The 20,598-nt window shown below is 36.8% G+C and overlaps 1 protein-coding gene across 4 annotated transcripts in view; it reads right to left on the bottom strand.

Annotated features, from left to right (window-relative positions):
• prickle2b (prickle homolog 2b) overlaps positions 1-20,598 on the bottom strand; it is a 119,771-nt gene that overhangs the window by 17,808 nt on the left and 81,365 nt on the right. For 3 of the 4 annotated variants that reach the window (XM_067431593.1, XM_067431595.1, XM_067431596.1), the window contains one exon: positions 1,408-1,591. In XM_067431593.1, coding sequence (XP_067287694.1) covers positions 1,408-1,591 — 184 coding nt within the window. Of the gene's footprint in view, positions 1-1,407; positions 1,592-10,566; positions 11,117-20,598 lie in introns of those variants that run through there. The other variant, XM_067431594.1, reaches the window with a different exon arrangement.

Here is a 20,598-nt window from a genome sequence, read left to right as displayed (position 1 = left end):
ATCATAAAGAGACATTCATCTCAAGGTTATTTCACTTCTAAACGTTTAAAGCCTTGTCGAAATTTCATGCAGAATGCCTGAATGCTTCTTTAAACATACCAATGAAAGTAAAAGCTGTCTTTAACACACTGCATTCCATTTATCAACCCATTTAAAAGATAAATATTCACTACAAGTAAAAAGTCAGTGGGTCGGTATGGTATTATTTATGTTTTTGAAAGAAGTCTCTTATGTTCATCAAGGCTGCATTTATTTGATCAAAAATACAGTAATAAAAACAATATTATTGTAAGATATTACAATTTAAAATAACTTTTATTTAAATAGATTTTAAAATGGAATTTATTCCTGTGATGGCAAAGCTGAATTTTCAGCATCATTAATTTCAGTGTCACTTGATCCTTCAGAAATCATTTTAATACATAAAATAAAAGGTTATTTATTGGCATTGATGGCTTTAACATTTTAAATGGAACCTTTCCATTGCACAAATTGTTCTTTATAGTGGAAAAGGTTTCTTAGATTAATAAAATGTTCTTCACACACAAAAAAAGCAGTTCTTTTAAAAACTGGTCACTAAGGCCGTGTCCTCATGATTGAGTTTTCGTTTGAAAACGCATCTTTTTCTCTCCGTTTTGGCCTTCTGTCCACACTGAGACACCGTTTTTGTCCTGCCAAAGCTTTTTGAGCTTTTTGAAGATGCCCTCCCAAGTGGATACATTTGAAATCTGTTTGACATTTTCATATTTGAAAATGATGAGACTAGTAGTGTTTTAGACCAAACATATAATGGTGACAAAGAGCGACCTGGACATATCAGTGAATGGCGAGATATTTTGCTAAAAAAAATGATCGTGCCAGGAGAACAGCATGATAACTTTATAATGTCTGTTCCATCTCACCAAGCTTTTATGAGGTTTTATGCATGCTCCGTAAAAGTGAAATTCAGTTATTTGACATGTCGGCGTGGATTAGAAACTTTTGGAAAACACTAGTGTTGACGGAGTGTGTTTTGAAATGAAAACACTGTTTTCAAGTGTATCCAGATTAATGTAGATGTAGCCTAAAAGTTTCTTTGGGAATCCCTAAAATGGTTTCTCTATGGCATCTCTGTGAATACCCCGCTTTGAAAGCTTTTTTTAAGAGTGTATGCTGATTTGGAGCTCAATAAATATCTCTTATAATTATCAGGGTTGAAAAAGTTGAGTTGTTTAACATAATGTTTATGTTGAAACCGTGTGATCACTTTGTTTCGGGATTCTTTGATAGATAGAAATTCTAGAAAACTTCTGTAAAAAAAAGTAATTGACTTTCACTTTTAATCCCTTTACGTATCCTTACGAAGTAATACTAACTTTGGAATGAGTGTAAATCTGATCTGGGTACAGGCCAGGGCAGTAGTGTTACCTGTTCAGGTTTGAGTCCGGGCGGCACCCAGGCGTACTCCTCCAGAGCACAGCCAGAGTCATCATCAGATGTAGAGTTCCTCTGGAAGTCGTACATCAGCTTGGTCACGGTCTTCTCCATCTCTAGAGGCATTGTGGTCACAACATGCTCCTCACAAAGGCACTTACAGTGGAGACAGATCTTCCTAAATGGCAAAGAAAACAACAGTTAAATAAAACACACCTTGCCATTTGGGTAGCCACTGGGTGGCTTCTCCTTAAATGACAGTTCCTTGATCTTCCATAATTTGAAAACTCAGGATTAATCCAAATATTTCATTGATTTATAAAAAAAAAAAGAGCAGATCTTTATTCTGATGATGTGACAAAGTAAACTTAAGGAACATGGTTTTAAGTAATGTTAACATCTAGAGCTATATTTATAGGTAAAATAATAATCAAAAAATAAAATTATGGACCCCCGCAGATGACGTGCAAGAAAAAAAAAGTAAATTTAGCAGGTCAAGGGAACAAATACACGATTTAGCTTACTATTTTTTTCCTGCATGTCATGTGATGGGGTCCGTATATATTAAGAGTCAAAACTAAACTACACTTTTTTTTTTAATACACTAATTTAATACAATGAAGAATGAACGAAAGAAGCGGATTTGTACCTCAATTTGTTATAAATCGTTACAAATTGAGATCACAAACAGACAACTAAACAAAATAACGTAATTTACTAGAAGTCCTGAATAAATGTCAATTGTTTCAGTCTATTTAATATTATATATATGTGAATAAAGAATGATTCAATGACTCACTCATAAATACTTCACTTGTTTCACTACTGGATGAATCAGTGTTTTAAACGAATCTTTTGAATTAATGATTTTTGTCAAATATTTTGAATTTTTTTAAAGTCCGTTGTTAGCGACATTATGCTGCAATCAATACAGTCGTTGTTTGAAGCATCACATTAATTTCGAAAGGGGATTTACTCTATTTCCATTGCCACCATACCTCAGTTTTAATATCTTAACAATAAACTTTTATCCCAGTACTTCTGTGACAATGAATATTTATAACAAAGAAATAATGATACTATGTGGTTAAAAAGAAGAGGTTTCATATACATGACAACAGCTCTTTTTGGCTCAACAGCAGTGCCAACACGGATTTGAATGTTTCGCTGTGATTTTGTCAAATGTTTAACAGACACAGGAGAATCATTGTCCCTTAGGAATAAGACCGTGTGGGTGTTTGAATTGAGATTGTGATCTTTTAACAATTAACTGTGCAGCTCTTATCTCAAGTAACTCTCCCACACAGCTTTTCTTTTTTTATTCTTTTATTATGTCAATCAACATCCACATTTGGGTATAACCAGGGGCGGCCCATAGAGTCCAACAAAAACGCACAACACATCCAATGACTCATGTCACGATGAAACACCCTCCACCAGTCAAACACGCAGCGTCTGGTTAGCATCCAGACAAGCAGACACAGGCGTCAAGCTCTGCCAAAAACCACACTTTCCAAGCATGCCGGCCAGTTGCTCAGATTAACTAACCTCTTAGACCAAAGGAGGAGAAAACAAGCCGCCCACTTAGGGCCAATCCCATTAGCACCTCAGAGGCCTGACAGGCTGCAAGGTGTCAAAGACAGACACCGGCCAGTAACCCAATGATTGACTGACATTTTCACATTGCCCAGATGGTTAACTTAAGAACATGTTCATCTACGTCAAATAACTCTAGTTGCTATGGAAGCAAGAAAAAAAAATGTCTGTTGGTTTAGTTTAAGCCATCAGCAAATCTGTTATCATGCCTCTATTGTCGTAAGGATATGAAAAGTGAGTGGTGGTATTTCATCTACATGCTTTAAGTGCATTAACACACACTTAAATGTGAGATTTCACTCTAATTAAAACAACTTGTCTTTTTAAAATGTCACAAATACTTTAGTCTGAATAAAATCCCAGCAGTCCTGTTTTTAAGTCTGACTAACAGACCTAGATAATACAATTCTTCCAGCATATACATGTTAATCTGACTACATGTGACCATGACATTGTGCATTTGCTTCAAAAAACATGCAACGTTTACTTAATCCTACAAATATTAAATTACCAATTGTGTTATGTATTCAAGAATAAATAAAGACTGTAGCTTAACTACACAAAATCCCCGTGCCTCGATTATAACTCTTAATTTAAAATATACTTATAGTTTCACAACCAGGTGAGTATTTCAACTCTGAGCTAGATAGATTTTGACAGATAGATTATTTTGTCTATGTGGGATAGATTTTAGGGTTAGTACGATTTTCTCTCTCATGTTTATCCAGGCTGCATTCATTTGATTAAAAAAAAAAAACACACAAAAAAACCACACCCCCCCCCCCCAAAAAAAAAACAGTAATATTACAACTTAAATTAACTGTATTCCATTTTATTATATTTTAAAATGTAATTTATTCCTGTGATGCCAAAGCTGTATTTTCAGCATTTTTACTCCAGTCTTCAGTGCCACATGATCCTTAAGAAATCCTTCTAATATGCTGAATTCCTGCTCAAGAAAAATGTCTTATTATTCATGATGTTGAACAGTTATGCTGCTTAAACTGTTATACAGGATTATTTGATAAATAGAAAGATCAAAAGAACAGCATATTTTGAAATATAAATCTTATGTAACATAAGTGTCTTTATGGTCATATTTTATCAATTTAACGTGTCCTAAAAATTTCTTTAAAAAGGAAAAAAAACAAAGTCTGACCCCAAACTTTACACTTATATAACTGTAATTCAAATCTTATTAAAATTGCAACAATGACTGGGTATTCACTTGAGAGTGATATGATATTGCATACTAGTTGAGTCTTTATGAGATTTAAAAATACCGGAAAGAGTGCAAATGACTTCACTCTTGTTAAACATCCCATCTGGATTATTTTAAATGAACATATTCTTTATTAGGACTCTCAGGGAAAGTTTCTCTATGATAGGCTGCAGAACGGTCAAAAACTAACAACCTCAGGTGTCTCATTATAATGGCCACTTTAATAGCATTAAAGTCACAATGTAACAGAAATAACAAGCAAGGGTCTCTTCTCTATTGTAATGTACATCCAAATGAAATGGGCTATCCAAAAAAAAACTAAACAAAAAAAAGTATGGTGGGGCTTGGCTCTATCCATCGGTTGTTGTTGATTGGATGGAAGTAGAGACCTGCACAGAGATGGGACTCGCGGGACCCAACGCAATAGAGTGCGGCGCAGGACTAGATTTTATGGTTGAGTGTAGGTGGTAAGGTACTCGTGTGTGCGGGTTTGCAGGAAAATAAAACTATTTGCGGGATTCCAGCAAAATAGAAATATATAAAAATAAAACATCTAAAAACAAATAAATTGTTATGTATTGCACAAAAGCAACAAGAACAACACAAACATAAGCAGAGATTCTGTTTATAACATGTTTTTTGCTGCGTTGTGCAATGTAGCCAATCGAGGACACGTGTATTGATTTCGAAAACACAATGGCCAATCAGATGCATTTAAGATAGAACTAACTTTCAGCTCAAAGTGAGTTTTTGTTCAGTCCTGAATTCTGCATGTTGGCAAATCCTCTAATTAAAACAAAGAAATTGTAAACAGTATGAAAGATTCATTGTGCCGTCAGCTTCATAACGGAGCTATGAGAGATCGCAAACAAACTGAGATTTCAGCTTTTTATGAGTTATTAAGGGAGCGCACTTTGCGTGCATTCTGCCACGCCAAACCATGCACGAGCTTGGTTTTATGTTAAATTACTTGAGACCGTTTCATGGACGTAGAACAAAAAATCCATTTATAATTTTATGCAGGCTTTTTCAGGCAGACGGAGGTCTCTAAATGGCAGTAGAGCTCAATGTAAAAAATACAAGTTTTATGCAAATAAGATTATTGGCAATGTCACCAGAGAGGTGTGCCATTTCAGAGTTATAACATATACTCACCTAAAGGATTATTAGGGACACCTGTTCAATTTCTCATTAATGCAATTATCTAATCAACCAATCACATGGCAGTTGCTTCAATGCATTTAGGGGTGTGGTCCTGGTCAAGACAATCTCCTGAACTCCAAACTGAATGTCAGAATGGGAAAGAAAGGTGATTTAAGCAATTTGAGTGTGGCATGGTTGTTGGTGCCAGACGGGCGGGTCTGAGTATTTCACAATCTGCTCAGTCACTGGGATTTTCACGCACAACCATTTCTAGGGTTTACAAAGAATGGAGTGAAAAGGGAAAAACATCCAGTATGAGGCAGTCCTGTAGGCAAAAATACCTTGTTGATGCTAGAGGTCCGAGGAGAATGGGCCGACTGATTCAAGCTGATAGAAGAGCAACTTTGACTGAAATAACCACTCGTTACAACCGAGGTATGCAGCAATGGATATGTGAAGCCACAACACGCACAACCTTGAGGCGGATGGGCTACAACAGCAGAAGACCCCACCGGGTACCACTCATCTCCACTACAAATAAGAAAAAAGAGGCTATAGTTTGCACAGGCTCACCAAAATTGGACAGTTGAAGACTGGAAAAATGTTGCCTTGTCTGATGAGTCTCGATTTCTGTTTGAGACATTCAGATGGTAGAGTCAGAATTTGGCATTGAGAACATGGATCCATCATGCCTGGTTTCCACTGCGCAGGCTTGTGGTGGTGGTGTAATGGTGTGGGGGATGTTTTCTTGGCACACTTTAGACCCCTTAGTGCCAATTGGGCATCGTTTAAATGTCACTGCCTACCTGCACATTGTTTCTAACCATGTCCATCCCTTTATGACCACCATGTACCCATCCTCAGATGGTCACTTTCCGCAGGATAATGCACCATATATCAAAGCTTGAATAATTTGAAATTGGTTTCTTGAACATGACAATGAGTTCACTGCACTAACAGTCAGCAGATCTCAACCCAATAGAGCATCTTTGGGATGTGGTGGAACGGGAGCTTCGTGCCCTGGATGTGAATCCCACAAGTCTCCATCAACTGCAAGATGCTATCCAATAAATATGGGCCAACATTTCTAAAGAATGCTTTTAGCACCTTGTAGAATCAATGCCACATAGAATTAAGGCAGTTCTGAAGGTGAAAGGGGGTCAAACACAGTATTAGTATGGTGTTCTTAATAATCCTTTAGGTGAGTGTATGCATGGATGAACTGTTTCCAATAAAATCAACAATATGCATTTATATAAAAAAGGGATGATTTTTGTATTTTATGCTGACTTTATTAGTAATGCAAAATGACATCCTCGTATAACTCAAAAGGAAGATAGTCCTTGGTGTCAAAGAAGGGGTACTTACTAATGGGGCTATGGGGGTGCATTAGACAAAAAAGGTTGGAAAAACACTGCCCTTGAACACAATAGTTCACTTATAAATATTTAAGATGAAGAAAACAAAAACAACCTATAAATGGATAAAGTGCTTTAAAACCTGCACGAACCTCAAGTAGTTTAAAAGCATCTCTTTGAATCAAAATAAAAAACTCAGAGACTAGATGGAAGGTTCTGTAGGAGGTAACCAGTGAGCAGACTTATATATAGGCCATGCAGCTGGTCTCTCTGCAGTTCCAACACCCTTGAGCAAGGACAATTCACCTGCATTACTTGAGGGTGGCAACTGGCAACTTCACAACTCACACTAATACTGAACACTCACAGGAACATAGAGATCCTCAAACAGGCCATCTGTGAATACCAAACACTGTTGAGAAACGTATCCGCTCTCTCCCACAGTGTCTGGTCATTCTGTAGAGCACATCAACTAAAAAATATAAGGGCGGGCAGCAAAACAAAAAGGAATCGCTACAAAGCAATCCAGTACTCTTGGGAAGTGTAGTCTTCCATCAGAACACCTTAATATATCATAACTAATAATGCATACATATCTGGAACATTTAGCTGAACTAAGATTTCTGGGACACTGAAAGAGTTTCAGGGATATTGTCCAGATAAATGAACTGGACAAAAATGAGGTCACCGTAACTCCCTCCTCAGTCCTTAACCACACATAAAAAAGGACTGAGTGATACTCCTTCCACGTTTTGACATGCTTCGCATATGACTGCAAATTCCAGGCTCAATACCACTGCATGGTCCATCGATAATGCTCTTCCAATCATCTAAATGTGATTTGAATTAAAAAGGATGCCGGGTTGCAACTACGCATGCTGAATTCATTACAAACGTCATGTCAATGTGATCTACAAGCCAGTACTGAGAGCCTTTAGAAAGGATTTGTCCTACATAGCAAATATGGAAGACTGGGAATGTAATCTAGGGATGACACAGAAGGTTGTTATGCCCCTGAGGCATCCAAGCGGAACGTGGTAAATGTGATTTATGATCTGATCGGACAATTGCTTATTGTGGGTTAATCATTGCATTTTTAAATTGTTCAGACAACAACAGATGTGGACTTCTTTTTAGCTTGAGGGGAACTTATCCCCTTAAACACCACCACCAGACAATCTAATTCTTTTTAACAATAGCCTATTGCTAGACAACAGTGGCATTGTCATGTTTAATACAACTGCCATTAATAAGAGAGAAACCAGGTCTGCTGTAGCCAAGGTTGTAACTAAAATAAAAACTGTAACTTGAAATGTATTTTTATTTTTTTACCAACACAACTAAAACTGTATAAAGTACCATATACTTTGAAAAACTAATACATATCTAAACTAATAACAAAAACTGTAACAGTATCTCAAAGAGACTAAAGCCAATAATACTGGCTGTAGATTTTGAAAAATTCCAGTCTCTGATGAGGCTCCCAAGCTTTTCCATGGCATAATTCCGGATGAATTAAACAACCTTTCTAAAGGGCAACACACAGTGGAGAATCTGGTCACAGCTGGGTGCTAGTGAAAGCCATTTCACCATCTATTCTCACTTATCTTTTGTGTATATGCAACTGTGTGTACTTTTCCCACATTAAACATTGGTGTTTTTTAAAAGACAGCTAATTCTGTTGATTTCATAAGCAGTGCTGTTTGGTACCGAATTAGTCTGTGCTTCAACAATACAAAATACAAGTACTATTCACATGAAGAGCGTACTACTGTAGCCACATATCTGAGCCTTTATGACTTTAGAAGCTCCTTTAATATATACAGTGACACAAGTGACTGAAACAAGACAACCCTCGTGACTGATGACCTACTACTATATGAACTTAGACATATGAATAAATCAATTATTTGAAGAAAAAGAAATCAGTTTAATGGAGGGTGCTTCAAATGGATGAGCGGTGAGGGAGGAAACTATATTGATTTAATTGAAAAGTGCTGTAAAATAAGATGGATTCAATCCAGAGTAACAGCACTGACAGCCAGAAAGATAGCAACAGCTATGGAGATTAAATCCTTAAATCGGTTCTTTCAAATACTAAAAACTGATTCAGTTTTTTTTTTATTGTGCATCATTACATAATTGCGTCACAACGTTGTCACTGACAGTTGAATTGCATTGCGCGTTCTACATGCGTCATGAAAATTGTAAACTTAAATCAGTACTTTTTTTGTCTTAAAAGGATAGTTCACCTGAAAATAAAACATCTGTCATCATTTACTCACCCTCAAGTTGTTCCAAACCAGTATACATTTCTGTATGAATTTCTTTCGTCTGCTGAACACAAAGGAAGATATTTTGGAAGAATATTTGTAACCAAGCAGATCTCTGCAGCCACCCACTATGGTAGTCAGTGGGGGATGAGATCTGCTTGGTTTATCATTCTTTTTAAATATCTTCCTTTGTGTTCAACAGAACATTTTTTTGTACAGATTTGGAACAACTTGAGCATGCCTTAATAATGACAGCATTTTTATTTTTGGGTGAACTATCCCTATAAGTGAATGTAAACAGTCGAGAAAGAAAGCACATGTGTAACAGTATCAGTATACTGGATCTGTGAATTGTCTTAAAATGAAAGCAGCCTAATATTCCTGCTACTGTCTTTTTAAAGTTAATTGAAAAACCCTGGCCTTGACTGAGCAACTTTTATAAGGATTAATCTATATGTAATTTATTCAGTGAAGTGCAATTATTTTCCATTTGATTATTTGAATAGCCTATCTCTAACGATCTACCTAATATGTATCTGACTAATCTTTGCTCTATTGTTTATTTGTGCTATTGCTTGTAGTTTGATTGTGTTCGTAGCTATTAGCTATTATAGACTGTTTACATGTCTTTTAATGTTTGAAATGTATATTTTATATTTCATATTTTTATGTAGAGATTGTATTTGCATTGTTATTTCATTCCATTAAAATTCTGGCGATTCAAAAAAAATAAGTAGTCTAATAATGATAATAATAATGTATAAATTATCGAGTCGCCATTGGCTAGTACATTATTATACAGTAGGATATAATAATGTACTAGCCAATGGCGACTCGAGCTTCAGTGTGTCCGGGTTGTTAACTTTATAGTAATCTTAATAGCCATTGATTCACGACTCAACTCGCACGAAATAGACGATTCTCGGTTCAATGAGTTGTTGATTTGAGAACTCATCAAGCCCATGGTTTCTTAAACCGTGATTCAATGATTCGTTCACGGATAAGGCATCGTTAGCTATAATAATCTACGATCTGGACTCAGGAGCAGCGCGAGTGTGTACGGTAAAGAAAACCCCTTATACGAATTTAACAGCAGCTGCCTGGTTTTTCTTTCTCTCCTGGGCATTATTCTCCACTTTGTCCCTTCATGTGTTAATCCAACAAAACACCAGCAAACAAAGGCTTAATCCGGGACAGGTCAACTAGCAATGACTGAAGATACAAGATAACAAGGAGAAAAGTTGTATTAATTTTGGAAGTCATTTTCACAGATAAAAATCTAAGGCGTTATTATAGGCTATAAAAGGTAAACGCCACAAAAAGACATCTAGCCTATCTGATAAGAGTATTTTTTAACACAGACGCCTAGGCTACTCCGTAACGTTAGCCTACATGATGAAAACCAGTAGGATATCGACGTTTGATTTGTAAAATTAAGTTTATGGATCAACTTTCTCGAAATAGCTCAAGCTCATCACGCAGCGAGCGAAGGGAAAAGTCATCACGCGGATTTTAACCTGCAGACCCGAGTCAAGTAACACATCGAGCCACGTACACTTACCTTTTACCATGAACGAAGATGAGAGAGTGTTATGTCGCCAGTCGTGAATCGATCTAAGCACGCGCTGCACATTTCCAGCGTGAAAAGCGATCAGTTGGCGCACTTTCACTTGTCCACAAACAAGCGCTCGCTGCGATCCAATCCGCACGTCTTTGTCAAGCGCTACTGGCCAGCATTAGTTCGTGCAAAGGTATCGTCCTGGGAAAACATGCCTCAAGCTCTGGCGCTTTTGATAAAACATCTACAATAACATGAAAGCCCGAAAGCGTCCCCGCAGATCCAGCGCGTTTCTCTGTGATAGTCCCAGCAGCGTTCGGGGCGTAAAGCCATGTACAGCCTGCGCTTCCCGTCAATAACAGGCTATGAGAGCTCAGTGAACCGTGGCTTGGACTCGACTGGTTCGCTGTTCGCTCTGCCCACTCGAGCTTGTGAATGGTAATGAGCGTCCATGATGTCAGCAAGTCAACGTCCCTACATTAGTTTAATTAGCGACGTGAATAGCTGGTGTTGTTGGAATCATTTACATGCAAATCAGCCACTTTCCCTCCAACTGTAAAGAGCCCAGACAATACACGCATTTCACAAGCCAAAAAAAGTAACCAAGCAGGGGAAAGAACACCGTTTATAGGCAAATAATGTAGCACCATACCTTAAGAGGTTTTGTACCCTAATGATGCATTAGCTTTGCTTGATTTTATTTATTTGGCTGCTGGACTTGATTTTATTGAATTATGAGACTAAACTAAGCTAAAGTTTTTCATATTTTCCATATATGAACACATTTTCATAAATCAGCCAGAAAAATAATAATAGGCTAAAATATTTTAAATGTTAGGAATCAATTTCAGCATTAATAATTTGTTACAATAACATTATAATATAATAATTAACAAATTCATATTACACGCCATACACATTCATATTACCTGCCATGCACAACTTTTTATAAAATCTGTTAAATCACAGGCAGCTGTATATAATGGGATCTTTCTAAATACGGTATGTGACCCTGGACCACAAAACCAGTCATAAGGGTCTATTTTTTGAAAATGATATTTATATGAAAAATCTGAAAGCTGAAAGAAATAAGCTTTCCATTGATGTATGGTTTGTTAGGATAGGACATGGCAGAGATACAACTATATAAAAATCTGGAATCTGAGGGTGCCAAAAAATCCAAATATGGACAAAATCGCCTTTTAAAGTTGTCTAAATGAAGTCCTTAGCCATGCATATTACGGTAAATAAAAATTAAGGTAGAATATTACATACATTTACAAAATATCCTTATGTAACATGATCTTTACTTAATACCCTAATTATTTTTGGCATAAAAGACAAATGGCCCCACGTGGGGTTGATTTTTGATATCTCAGAACATCTGAGCATGATGTCAGATTATTATTTTTTATATATTTGCATAGTTTGCAAGATTATAGGGGTTATATTATTTCCTCACTGACACACTTCACACCACTTTCCTCTAATCTGAAATCTCATGGTCAGACGAAGACCAAAAACGAACACAGCATGCATAGATGATGCTTAACGAGAAATGCCTTTTTGGGTAAATCAATACTTATTTCAATCCCTCTAACATCACCAGTTCGCAACAAAGAGAAAACGAAAGAAAGTCAACAACAGCGGTTAAATTACTTAATAAAACGTCCATAAATCTATTTGAATGCAGTTGGCTCTTTAACTTCCAGGTGGCTTAAGTTGTCTGTGTGGATGTGCAGCCATCTGAAAAGAGGGTATCTCTTATTAGACTGTGCTTCTCATTTACCATGCCAGCCTGAGCCAAACCCCTACACACAGTAGTATCAATTACCCCCGTCTTAGTGCTTTAGTCTTGGAGAGGAACATGCACTGACAGCCACTCTGTTCCCCACAGCCATAAGCTCACTGACATGCCTGGCCATAAGCCTATGCTGCTCTCCAAATCATGTGGCTGACTGGCTTCTTTTCTGATCACATTTATAAGTGTGTGTTAAATCCCAGTCTGTCTGTATGTCTGACATACAATGCACGATACATACTGTATCAAATACTTGATCAGCACAGTAGTTGAACCAATATGATTTTACCATATAAAACATTTAGGCAGTGGCAAAGCATAATTAATTTCTGATAAAATGTTTCTCTGTTATTATAGTAATAAATGAAATAGTGTTTATTAGTTCGTTTTGGTTTAATCTCTAGTGATTGTAATGTGCTTTTGTGATTTTTCTTTTTTCCAGTTAGTAATTAGGGCTAAAGTGGGGGTGAAGCCCAACAGGTTAATTTAAAGGAATAGATCACCCTATATCATTATATGATACTTTTGCATCTTTTTAAAAAAGCTTGATGCTGGTCACTATATAAGCGCGAAAGAAAACGAAAGAAGTGGTCATAAAAAGAAAGAAGGGCATGCAGCATTAGAACAACACCATGGTAAGTAAATGATAAGGATGCACTGTCCCTTTAGGGACAAGTTAGTTGCCAAGGGAACCATTTCTGTTTAGTTTAAGTTTCATCTAATATCTATTATAATAAAGTTTTAGCTACTGGCAACCAATGTAAATTTGGATTTGACTGAATAAGAAATGCAAAGAAATAAAGTTTGTCGAAATAATGTAAGTCAACTTTTTCCTATATTAAAGTGACCTTATTATGCTACTTTAAAGTTTCCTCATTTTGTTTTGGTGGTCTCCAACAACAGGTTTACATACATCAAACAGAAAAATGTTCTCATAATATACATTAAACATCACCATAATGTTCAATGATTCTCAAGCGACTCTCTAAATCCCTCCTCTCCGCGAGGCTACTCTTCTCTGATTGGTCAGATGACCCAGTCTATTGTGATTGGTCTACCGCATACAGCGCGAATTTTGGAAAAACAAACCCCCATTACCGTTAGGCCATGTGTCCACCAAAGCGTTTCTGCATGCAGCTGGCTGATGTATTCAATTGTTTTCAACAGGAGTGCCACGTTTTTAGAATGCCATGAGCAAGGCGTTTTTCACGCTCAAGCGCTGAGCATTCTGCATTTTTTCCTGGTCGCCGAGAGTTGCAGAATGTCCAACTTTGAATAAAACTCAGCACTCCTCACTGTCACTCTTCACCCAGCCGTCCAATCACAGTGGAGGAAGGGCGGGACAAATACAACACTGACCAACCACCACATTCTGCTTGTAATAACGGATTTTTTTTTTATTTTTAAACAAGAGCCAGAACAAATACTTTACATTGTATCTGCATTTTTAAATCAATACAGAAACAAACTATCTGTGAAATGAGATACTAATAACACTTCCGCGGATATTCCATATCATAAGATAAGCAATCCTTTATCTTTACTCAAAGTAGTAAGAATGGCAGACAATCTGCATTAATAGTCACAGTTTTGGTAATAGTGGCCCACAGCTGATTAGTATTTCAGTAAGACAGTAATAACGTGAGTTAGCTGGTTAGCCAGATACTTACACAATATGAAGTACAATAAACATTGTAGAGCACAGCGTCTTGACATGATGCTATCCAGTATCCTCTGCGCTGTTCCAATTTTTTTAATGATATTTAACCATCCTTAGAGCTTTAGATATAGATTTAATATTGATCACAATAGTTGTACTTTCTGTGATTCCGAAATTGAAACATTGTTTTTTTGATTGTTTAATTAATAAAAGCCTGTGTGCTCAGTTTTTCAGAAGTAATTTAGGATTTTCTGCAAATATTTAAGAATGTTAAAATTGGAAACACTACTTGGTTTATTGATGACCTTTAAACTATTGGAAGACCCAGTTATGTACCCAGTTTTAATTCATTTTTTTCTTTGATTTAATTTCTATCTAGTTGTTCTAAAAATGCAAAGGCACACTAACATGGATGTTGATTCATTACACAAAAGCATCACAAACCCCTTTCTTAGCAAAAAATGCTGATAGCTATCATTCTAAGTCAACACTGGGGCAGCTGTACAGCTCAACAGCTGATTGCCGAGGAATGCTTACGTCTCTTTTTTTCTGGTGAGACCACAGGATGAGATAACCAAATTCCACCCAGGGAATGAGCTTCAAGGAATCAAGGTAAAACAAAACAACAACAAAAAAACCTCCTCCACTTTCTGTGCAAATGGCTGCATTCTCCTTCTAGGCTTTGAAAGGGAACTTCTGTTAAATAAAATATCTCGCTTGGCACTGAACTTTGAGCTTTATAATTTTACAGGTATTATTTATGCTCTAACAGCAACATTACACACTAACTAAAGTTTGAAAGATGGAATCGCAAAGAATGCGACCTTTAAAATAATCCATGCTTTGGTTAACTTTCCCTACAGTTATGCTAAAGCACTCATGTGTCAGGTTGAATTATATGAAAAAAATTGATATATGTGATATAAAGTGATTTCTTTTAATGGGTTGCAACCGAGACTTTGCTTGAAATTCAGTTTGCTTTGGAGTTTCGTTAACTATTTACAACCTGTACAGGCGAAGAGAGGAAAGGAAAGACAGGCTGTGTAATACATTAAGCTATCCAATGCTGGGCTAGGACACTGAGCTCCTGACCTTGTAGACTGGCTGGCTATTTCTGCCCCACTTCTTCCACTTTGAAAGGGCTCTTGACTGTACGGAAGTACTGCTGTGCCACATCCATCAATGCATCAGATTAAAGGCAGGACGGCAGCTGCAGAGCACGATGGGAAGTGAGCCATCCACATGCATTTTTCTGACTCAACCCAGAAGGGCACACTTGCTTTGACGGTATAAGTCAGGAAGTTTTTTTACCGCAATGAAGAGTTACAAGTGGCGATACAACATGACATATGGACTATTATATTGTACTTTTAATGGTGCACTTAGCTTGTTTTAAGATGAAACAATGAGGTGTCTCTAAAAATACACCAAGCTTTTGGACTGCACTGATGATTCATGTACTCCAAACATTCTCTCTCTCTCTCTCTCTCTCTCTCTCTCTCTCTCTCTCTCTCTCTCTCTCTCTCTCTCTCTCTCTCTCTCTCTCTCTCACATAGCAATCATACACACAAATATAAACCTGTGCTTTCAGTCAGAACAATGTGAGGGGGCTGGGTCAGTGACTCTCAAAGGGTCTTACATCACATTCCAGGGCCTATTTCACTGAACATTCATTCATTCACTCACTACTAGAGAATATCCACTCAGAGATGATTGTAGGTGTTAAATCCGACAGCACAGCATGTTATTTCTCACAGAGTACACAGGGACTTGCCAGTGGTCCTTTTTATAAAGTTAAGAACTATATGCACTTAAATTGGCATAATGTTGCCAGCAACCTACTGAGATAGTTAATGTTTTAGTAAATATAAGAATAGATAAATTCCCTGTGCTGGCTAGATTACATACTGATTCCAAAATGACATGTTTAATGACATCTTTAGCACTTTGAGATTTTGTTTATTATAAAGTGCATTATAAATAAAATTTATTATTATTATTATTATGTTAGAAAAGTACATTTAAGTACATTTAAGGTAATGTAATCTGACTACTTTTGGATTACTTTTTACCTATTTATCACATTGATATGAATACTTATAACATGTTGATTTAAAATTACAAAGAGAAAAAAATATTACATTTTTTTGTTGTCAACATATGTATTATATTACATTTCGTCCGAGTTTCCCAAACTGGGGTTCATGAGTTTAATGAAAAGCTATTAAATCATAAAAATGTAAAATGACCACATCAGCGAAACATGAACCTTAAAGGTGCAGTGTGTATTTTTTTAAAATGTAGACCTACTAAAGCATGAAGCTTGGTTTATACTCGAAGTGTCTGCATTAGCGCGAAGGTGCGCACAGCAAATTTTGAAACTTTGAGCGCGTCTAAATTAGTTCTATTTACAAAATTAGCCTACAAAAGCAGAAATAAGCCCTTTTAATGAAAATAAAGATCCATGTTTAATAAAAATGTTCATGCATCTAAATGAAAATGTTTAGTGAAAATAGAAAATATTTAAAGGGGCGGTTCCGTGTTTTTTTCTAGGCTTGGTTGTGTTAGTGGGGCACAGTATAACGCTGTATTTTTCTTATATTTGACCTTTATTCCACACCGCTGTCTCCACTGTCCTTTGAACGGCTCGTTTGCTTCCTGCTTCTATGAAGCCCATCCCTCCGAAAAACACAACGGTCTTTGATTGGTTAGATGGCCAAACGTAGTTTCATGTATTTTTATTGGCTGAAGTGCCAAGCACTGGTTGTCCGGAAATGCCACACCCCTTAACATTACGGGCAGAAGTCAGATCTGGGGCAGTGTTTATGTTAATAGCAAGGGTTTATAATGTCACCAACCCAGGAAGAAGCTTGTTGTAGTCCAAACCAGCCGTTTTTGTAGGCAATAAACTGCCATAATTTTATAAGACAATATGTCCGTTTGCATTGAACTTCTAGTGCTGTAACTTTGCAGATACTGTTTATGCTCAAGTAGCAACGTTACACACTAACTAAAGTTAAAAAAGTGAAAATCGCATGCAACCACCCCTTTAAGAAATCATATACACATATCCATATTTAGTTCTAATATCACAAAAGTAATAATCTCAAGCTTTACTGGGTTTTACACGATTCTTTTAGTTTTTGGTGAAGTGCACTAAAACATTGTCACGTGTGTACCTTACTTCTTCTCACCGCTGTTTCCTAATGGTTTATAGATCGCTTACATCGAGTCGCCCTCTGTCGTTTTAAAGAATAGTACAATAGCGAGCACGTCGAGTATAAACACCTCGTCTATTTGGGGAGGAGTACGTCCAGTCAGTGGAGGCTCACGTTGCAGAATCAGGTGAAAGTATAAAGGCTCAAAAATACCATAATATGTTTGCAGATATTTTTGAAACAAGGTCAAATATTTGCTTCTCCGAACAACAATGCTACAGCCAGTTATTATTTATTCTAATTTCAAACGTGTGTTCCGTGTTGGGATTGCTGTTTTTGTTTTGATCTGTGTGATCCCGCCCATGTAGCCTGACAAGCCAGACCCACATCAAGATGTTTGGTCTGGAAACTCACCATAGACAGGGCTCAGTCCGAGGGGCGGGATAAACGGTTGTCTTTCAAACTCCCTCTGCATGAGATAGGATAGCGGTACACCAACCGGAGCAACGACGGTGAAGGGGAGCTCGCTGACTGATTAAAAATTTGCCGTATCCGGTCGGCTAAACTCCGAACACATCTTCCCTTTTTAAGAATGACTTCAGTGCCGCTCTTTGTTCTTTTCTCAGAGGAAAGCTTAACTCCAAATCTTCCGGAGGCGCGGGCAGAGCTGATTCGAAAGATCGCCGCCGTTCGCCAGTTTCTGTGTTACTAGAAGCACGCAAACGCAACTCGGCCGTCGTCATTATGGCCCCGCCCGCCGACTCTATAGCCTACCTACACGATGTGATTGGGCCGTCCAGATTCTGAGGAATACAGCTCAGATAGGAATTGAGAGTTGCTAGACCACACTTGCGGGCAAATTAAATTTGCTGCCGCTAGGGTGCGTCTAGATTTCTAGGCTACCGCCCATGACCAATTTACCCAAAATGTATTTTGACAATCAATGAATTATGAATAATTCTCTGCCATTGTGAGAATAACATATAATCAATAACTGAAGCCTGATTAAAAGTATTTAAAATGTAATATAATCTAATTACAAAGTTCTAAATTTCGGAATCTAAATATGTAACCCAGATTCCATGTATTCAGTTACAACCCAGCACTTTAAAATGCTAGAGTAACAAGTTAGTCTATATACTGTGAAAAACGGTTTGGTTTAAAATGGTTTAACTTTGCATTATGAAACGCATAATTTATTGTGAAAAAACAGTAAAAGGCCATTACCAGAAGTCCTACGTGACGTGACATATCATTGCTTTCGATTTATGGAAAGGCCACAGTGAAAGGCCACAGTGGCCTCTGATTAGTCATGTGGTTTTCAGTTGAGTCAGCTGTATTGTTATGGTGGTTATCAAAATACATTTTAAGACAAAAAGCAGATTTAGTATAAAAGAATGGTATATTTACATGATATTACTTAATATACAATTACAAATATACAGGCATCAATATGCCATCCAGTAGTACATTATACTTTTTATCTATTTCTGGCAACCACAGATTTACAAAAAATAGTTTTGCAAATATCACGATGTATAATACAAACATATAATGGACATTATCTTATAAAACAGAACAAAAAAGTACTAATTTGATCATTATATGCCCTTTTATGTGAGAAAATCACTGAGGGCAACGTTTAGCTTTACCTTAGTGATGGTTTCAGAGCAGCAAGTTAAACTTTAAAGTTAAAGAAATGGGTGCAAAAGTATGCCCTGTTTAAATATTTAGTTTGGGGAGACTGCAGCAGCAGCCAGGGAACAGTCATTTACACAGAGCCCAGGCTGAGATAGGCCTGACATGTCCGGAAGAGAGAAAGAAACAGATGGAGAGGAATGGTAAGATAAATGTGCATGATAAGTTTGTTTGGATATATTTTGGCAGAAAACCGAACCTACAGTTGAGACACACTTATGTTCCACTTCATGACTGATAACCTTGTGTCATTATAACATAGCAATTTAAACCTCCCCAACTCAAACCTTACTGATCCTTTAATAAGTTAAAAAATGTGCCCTAAAATATTTATAGCCTAGCAATCTTTAAACAACATAATGTAGATTATTACATTAAATGGCAACATCACACAAATAGCCAATGAAAAACTTTAAAGAAAGGTATACACAATTTTCATCACCCATCTGGTAAATATATTATCAGAGATGCGTGACCCCTCAGTCTAAAATGTTCTACATACACTTCCTTCTTATGGACAAACCATGTCAGGAGGACTCACTTTCAACAATTCATCTTTAAAAGAGATGTATTACCTCTGGACTAGTTTCGCACCTTTGAGATTTCCAGAGGCCAGCAGAGGAAAAACAAAAATACTAGTATCCAAGCTCAATTTCACCCAGAAATGGGCAAACAACCTATAAGAGGAGGAGGGAAGCTCAGGCTGCGATGGAAACAACAGGAAATAATATGAAATGACGAAAGGACATCACAGGAATGACAACAAAGAGGAGGAGACTTAATAGAGAACATGTTAACTTAACTATTCATTATGGCTGTTAATCTATTAAGCTTAAAAGGCATATGACGAAGGGAGATATTTGTGTTACTGCTACAAGGCAGAAATCTACAACATTCCACGCATGAGACATGGCAGAAAATCAACTAATTAAATTATAGATGCTAAAGATTACAGGATAGAGAAAATAGCATATTGAATGGTGCCTCGCTTACTAAAAATGCGTAGCTGTGAGAGGTGCAAATGAAAACTGAAAGGTGAATTTAAGTTCAATCTGATATTAAACTATGTAAAATAAAAGCCAGAGGCTATTGGGATTGATTGAAAGAGGTTATTTGGAGGGCCGCTGTGTCTTGTACAATTTTATACACTGCTGTTTAAATATTTGTTGACATAAGCTTCTTTAAAAAAAGAAAAAAGAAATTAACACTTTTATTCCGCAAGGATTCATTCAATTGGCCAAAAAAGACAGTAAAGACTTTTACAATGTAACAAAAGATTTATACTTTAAAAAATATTCTGATTTTTCTATTCAAAGTATCCTGAAAAGTCTTCAACATTGACCGAAATAAGACATTTTTCTTGAGCACCAGATTTCTGAAGAATCATGTGACACTTCAGAATGTAATTGTGTAAATTACATTTTAAAATATGAGCAAAAGAGACTTCCTTCAAAAACATTAAAGAATCTTAATGACCCCACACTTTTGAACAACAGTGTATATACTATTCAGAAAGTAAAAGTTAAAACAAAAAAATGTGAAAAGTGTGAGATGATAAATATAGTGAGGAAACATGTACTTTATTCTTCCATTTTAGCTCCATAAATCCTTCTCGCACTTCAACAGTCCTCATCTCTCTAAATCTCGCCCTGTGGTCTCTGCTTATTTACATTTCTCTCAAGAAGAACGTTACACCCTACATGGCATTAATGGCCCAG

The sequence above is a fragment of the Pseudorasbora parva genome, chromosome 22 (genome assembly GCF_024679245.1).
Source record: "Pseudorasbora parva isolate DD20220531a chromosome 22, ASM2467924v1, whole genome shotgun sequence".
Taxonomy (NCBI): Eukaryota; Metazoa; Chordata; class Actinopteri; order Cypriniformes; family Gobionidae; genus Pseudorasbora; species Pseudorasbora parva.
This window is presented reverse-complemented; position numbering and strand designations above follow the sequence as displayed.